The following is a 6,133-nucleotide window of genomic DNA, read 5'->3' as shown; positions in this document are numbered from 1 at the left end:
CATCAGAGCGGTATCTCTCCTCTCACAAGGCAAATAAATGTATTTTCTAAAATACCTAAGTGTTCCTCTAATGTTAACTCACTGAAAAATGTAGCTATATACAGTGTACTGTGTTGATATGTGACATGGATGGTGTGCTAAAACCAAGCAGATAAAATAAGACTTTAAGACTGTAATGATATGTTTCCATAGCAATAAGAAGTATTGTTAGGTCATATTAGTTAAGGAGGAAATGAGCCAAATGTTTTGACAATGACTGACCAAAAATGCCAAGGACTGAAGTACAGTTTTGTATTAATGGTCAAACATCTGAAAAATTTCACTGAATGAAACAAAATCACAAAATATCACCACTGTGGCGACCATCCCCAACTAGTCTTAACAAAACAAAAAACAAAAAAAACACTTCTAAAATTTGAACTGAGCCAAAATGAATCAAGCTTTGGATTATTTTAGCCTGAGCCTTTTCATTATTGAAAACAAGAGGAAATCCTTCACAGACAGGAAGGTTTCCCTTTTGTGTAATAAAGATCCAAAATATTGTGCCAAAAACAATCTGGAATGTGGTAAACAATGTGAGGGAACAAGCTACCCACATGGTAGATGTGTGATTACCAGGTTCTGGTATGGCTGGGCAGTTGATCATAGCAGCGTCATGTAAACCCCAGGGAGCAGTGGCCTCAGTTTAGCACTTATAGGGAGTGATCCAAACATGATAGTATCTAGGTTGCACTGTGATAAATGCCTCTTTGGGAATACACAAGCGGTCAGGCATACTTAAGAGTATTACACACCACTATTAAAAAGCTGCGTGCACCTTCCTATATATTGTTAATGACTAATGAGTCAGAGAAGAGCGGCCAAAATGTTCATAAACACAGGAAATTGTGTTGAATATAAAAGCAGAATCATTCCGGCAGCAATGGAGTCGAGGTCAATTCAATATTGTTGATCATAGGAAGCTCGTCTCGGTTATTAACAATGACAAAAACAAACAGAGGTGGGTCTGTAGTTGGACATTTTGGAGCAAGACAGCAACAAGCAGAAGTGGGGCTTTCCTACAGTGGAGCAGGGCTCTCCAGGGCCCTTCAATACATGAAAGAAGGCCTCAGAGCTGCCAGAATCCCTTTCAATACACGGAGGTTTTGCAGAGGAAAAAACTCCAATTCACCACCTTTGTTCCTTTGTTCATGTTCTCAAGTGTTCTTCTGGGAACCCATAGGTGAACTGAGGATGTTCTTTATCTAGGGTGTGACTGCAACCACACAATAACAGTCCCTATCTGGTGGATGTTTCAGGCTGAGTAGATGTATAGATTAACAGAAAACAGTGATATAAACAGCAGGCCATGAGGGGGCAAACAATACAAAATATTACAGTGACATGTAAACCATATAGTTCCTATGCATTGTCAGCTGGTGCAAGAGCCAGACATATTGTTATGTCTGTGGCTTCATATCGAAGAAGCAATGATGAATGTTGTGATATAACTCAAGGTAAAAACAATGATGAGGGTTTACAGCTACAAATGGGGATAGTTGCTGCAGAGTTTGATGAGAGAATATAAGTATTATTATGATAAAAAAAAAATATTCATAGAACAGGAGTTGCTGGCTGTATCACCAGTGCATTTATGAGAAGAGACAACAACCTCCTGCTCCATCTGCATTGCCTGGATTACTAGTACAATCTTCAGCTAAACAAAATAGCATGACCATTTGATGCACGTTCGAGGTACATTGCATGGTGTCTAGTGACACCTGCTGGCCTAAATAAGATACTATAGTACAGAGTGTGGTGTTGAGTATGGATCTGTGAATGCAACCATGGACAACGAAGAGTCAGTCTGCAGGTAGGTTTACATTAAAAAATGAAAAATGAAAATAAACAGTTCATTTCAACACAAGCTCAGGCAGAAAGGATCTGAATAAGATTGTATTAGTAACGATAATCATTGGCCTAGACGGCAGGATTTTTACTGGTGTGTTTATTCAACCGTAAATGGTGTAAAACCTTCGCTAATGCAGCTTTAAAATAAAATACGCATCGACTCAAACGGAGCAAACTTAATTTCTTGCAACACTCGTTTAATTATATCAATCAACTAAACATGCACGAGGCCTCATTTCTGTGTTGAGAAGCACGATTGGTGAACGGTGTAAAGATCCAACCAATCAGCATGCCGCTTCTCTGCAGAGAGACCTTTGATTGGTTTGTTGTCATGAGAACCGCGCCCCCTGTACGTGGTGTCCTTCGCCTTGAGACGGTCGTGGCAGCAGCACTTTAACAAGGTAAACGAACGTGTTATCCCCATTTTCTAAATATATAAAGTAAAAACATTTAGTGTGCACGTGTGTCTACACTGGCAGAAAACGATTTGTATAAGTCTACACGGTGTTCACAGAGCTATGTCTTGTTGCTACTTCGCTTGCACAATACCGAAGACGTGCAATGACAGTTTTGTAACTGCCCACCGGCAAGTCAGTTTTAAAAATACGTGTCAAAAACTGCTACTATAATGCCATATAAGTGCTTTGTAACCCTATAGGAAACTGATGTTTAACAAAACCTACACTCACACACCGACCATAGATTTCTAGGAGCTTTACACAATATTCACATGTCATTAAGAATAAGTGTTTTATCTGAAGCAGTTTTCTTTTATTGACAGTCATAGAAACTTTTATCCTCAGAGCCTAATCCTGATGCTTCACTTTCCATCTTTTTGCTGTTGTATGAACACACAAGAATGAATCATAGCAGCTGGCATCAGTTTTCTCATACCACATCATCATAGATGTAATACATTTGATTAGTATATCTCTGTCTCTCTCCTGCTTACTTAAGGTAAGAACACTGTGAGACAACCAGCAAGATGGAAACCAAGGTGACATCAGAGCCGAAATCCAACGGTGTGCCAAACGGAGGGGCAAGGATTGTTGTGGATGATGATGATGAAGTTCTTAGGTATGGAGGAAAACCCCTGTGGTCATCAGCCCGTTTTGGCACTGGAAGTCCTCTGCTGATAGATTCACTGTAGAAAGCATTTAAATTGCCTTTCTTTCTCCTTTCTCTTTTCAACCCTCTTCGACCCAGGCCAACCGACCTCTCCGAGATGTTGGCGGAGGGGACCAAGGAGTCCCACGACAGAGCGGAGAACTGCCAGTTTGTTAAAGATTTCCTCAGAGGTCGCATCAAAAGGGAGCTGTTTAAGGTTGGGCTCCAAGTCGTCCTGCGTTGCTGTTGCTCATAATAAGTCCAACCTCTAATGATGTCATCGAAAACAGTCCATTTCCATTAGCAGCATTAATAAGAGGGTTTTTAATATGGTGATCTAGATGTTTATTGTTTGGTTTTTACTTATATTTTGATCTCTTTGAGAACATATTATGAACATATAAACTACATTTATTAATGTGGTGAAACCTAATCAAAACATTTAATAAGAAAATGGAAATGAGCAGATTTTGCAGCATCTTTCACCCAACCATTGTTAATCAATTTTGTCAACCAGAATTAAGCGGTACAGTATAATCCTTTTGCCTGGTTCAATTTACGCCGTGTCTTGCTTGTAACGTTCGAAGGAAATTTGCAAATTATCAGTTGCCAAAAAAAAAGTTCACAAGTCACCGGTATGCGATGTGTGTGGATTTCTAAATTTCTCTTACAATTACCTAAATCGTCGGATAGAAATGTTACATTACCCATTGCAGTTACTGTTTTATCTGTGAGTCTGTCCCACTTTTTCTCTCTCTCTGTTTCCAGAGAGGTACAGCAGCTCTGTACTTCGTCTACTCGGCCATGGAGGAGGAGATAGAGAAGAACAAAGATCATCCTCACATCGCGCCAATCTATTTCCCCACAGAGCTTCACAGGCGTGAGGCCCTGGCCAGGGATCTCGAGCATTTCTATGGAGAGGACTGGGAGAGCCAGGTCAGCAGAAAGGACACAGAGGCTGCATGTCAGTCTCATGATATATCATCAATCACCTGGTGCCTCTTGCACCACCACTGAAATTCAGACATGAACTAGTGTGCCTTAAAGTGCTGATGCAGGCAGTGCATTTCACCCAACTTGAATATTCATTTAGTGTTATTGGAGTGAGTTTTCCTTCCTTAGCTGATAGCATGATAAAATGGACTAAAACCAAAGCAATCACGTTGACATCCATGATCAAAGAAGACATAACAGCAAGTTTCATGGCACAACTGCAAAACCTCCTGACCTTTGTTTTATGTCCTCTCTCACAGGTCAGCCTCTCTGCAGGCACCAAGCCCTACGTGGACCGCATCCACGAGGTGGGAGGGAAGGACCCAGTGCTGCTGGTGGCCCACTCCTACACCCGCTACATGGGGGACCTCTCAGGCGGACAGATCCTGAAGAAAGTGGCCCAGAGGGCACTGAAGCTCCCCTCAACGGGCGAGGGTCTCAACTTCTACCAGTTTGAGGGTATCCACAGTCACAAGGGCTTCAAGCAGCTTTACCGAAGCAGAATGAACGAGCTGGAACTGGACGCTGACACCAAGGAGAGGATTGTGGATGAGTCCAACCGGGCCTTTGGCTTTAACATGATGGTGAGGGAGCAGGGAGGTTGGGTTGTGTTGAGTCCAGATAACAGATATTCACAAAAATGATCATGATCAGAGAAACACTGCAGAAAAAAAGCCAACAAAGAGACACATTGTTTTTTGGGGGAGAAGATAAAAATATGACAAAAACCTACTTTTATTCTGAAAACAGGTATTCACAGAGCTGGAAGAGATTGGGGAGACCATCAAAGAGGAAGTCCAAGATGCAGGTCTTGGACACAGTCATGCAGAGATCATGCAGGGAGGTGATATCAACAAGTGCCCCTACTATGCTGCAAAAATGGGTAAGACATCATTTGAAGGGTTTAGGTCTGAAAGAAGCACATTCATTCTCAAAATTAGAGATACAAAAAAGGGAAAGTAAGTCACTTAAAACCAAACCTTAGTTGTCAGAATGTCAGCAGTTGTACAGACTCACCCCTCTGCATTTTATAGATAGTTTAGTGATGGAGCCCAGGTGATAGGCAGCTCAAACTATCTACCTGTAATAGCACATGTGCAGTAGGAAATCTACCATAGGCTGCTGTAGCTACACTGACGAGGTTTAAATCAATGAAATTACTTGTTCATGATGAATCCAGCCTTCCTGCTTTTTGTCTGGTCTCATCCCTTTATTGTTTTCCTTCACTTCCTCCACCTTCAGCTGCCAGTGGAAATCCCACCTATGTGTGCCAGTTAGCCATGATGCTTCTCAGACATCCGCCCTGTCAGGTGGCCCTTGCTGCCTGCGTGGCCGTCCTCGCTGGGTTCACTGCCTGGTACCTTGTGTGAGCTCTGACACACTCGCTCTGCCAAGAATCACATCTGAGGAGGAAACTGTTGCATCCATCCAAACTTTATCCCTTTTATTATGACTTGCACTGTCTGCAAGTAGCACACAATAAACCAGGAATTAAACATTTTTTAAATAATGTTTTGAGCCAAATATTCAACGCAGTTGTTCATTGACATTTTTCGTTGGGTTTTTATTTCTTCTTATTTTCCCTGAATGATAGCACTCGTTTCTGCTGAACCAACTTGTGATGCAACTGTAGTGTGACCATGAAAAGAGACTTTATGATGCATGTGGTTTGTAATGCTGTATTCAGCGGTAAAATGCATACAGAGGTAGTGGCATTTTACCATATAGAAATATTAAATGAATACTCTTTTTCCGTGTGATTATATTTTCAGTTGAATGGATTTAATATGAAAGAGAATTACACATTGTGTTGAATGTGTTGCTGCCTAAAGATGCACTGATGTACAACTTGCACATTTTGTCAGTCAGTGAAAACGGTGACATCAATTACATCTTTTTGAAATACTGGCATTTTATGTCCTTACTAATATTTGAAAACACTCGAGCTCATTGTTTCTGTGCATCCGTGCTTTCAGAAAGCATTAAAAGGTTAAAATGGGCATATTGTAATGACATATTGTAAATCCTGCAACAATCAGGATCATTTTTACACTATAATGTTTTGTCAGCATTACATTTTTGGATGCATGATACTTGCAAAGTGATTTTCTTTACCTCATAATAACAATATAACATTGAGAAA

At 40.9% G+C, this 6,133-nt stretch overlaps 1 protein-coding gene across 2 annotated transcripts; it reads left to right on the top strand.

Annotated features, from left to right (window-relative positions):
• Nucleotides 1–1,830: 1,830 nt before the first annotated feature.
• Nucleotides 1,831–5,740, top strand: hmox2a (heme oxygenase 2a). Of its 2 annotated transcripts, none has more exons than XM_056371970.1 (7): nt 1,831–1,852; nt 2,848–2,967; nt 3,097–3,214; nt 3,766–3,933; nt 4,251–4,574; nt 4,741–4,873; nt 5,233–5,740. In XM_056371970.1, exons 2-7 carry the CDS (start codon nt 2,876–2,878, stop codon nt 5,358–5,360), a joined length of 963 nt encoding a protein of 320 aa, XP_056227945.1. In that variant the 5' UTR covers nt 1,831–1,852; nt 2,848–2,875; the 3' UTR covers nt 5,361–5,740. The 2 variants fall into 2 exon arrangements, with proteins under 2 accessions (XP_056227945.1, XP_056227944.1); XM_056371969.1 differs by lacking the exon at nt 1,831–1,852 and adding an exon at nt 2,208–2,291.
• The last annotated feature ends 393 nt before the right edge of the window (nt 5,741–6,133 follow it).

This window comes from Seriola aureovittata, chromosome 3 (genome assembly GCF_021018895.1).
Source record: "Seriola aureovittata isolate HTS-2021-v1 ecotype China chromosome 3, ASM2101889v1, whole genome shotgun sequence".
NCBI classification, from domain to species: Eukaryota; Metazoa; Chordata; class Actinopteri; order Carangiformes; family Carangidae; genus Seriola; species Seriola aureovittata.
This window is presented reverse-complemented; position numbering and strand designations above follow the sequence as displayed.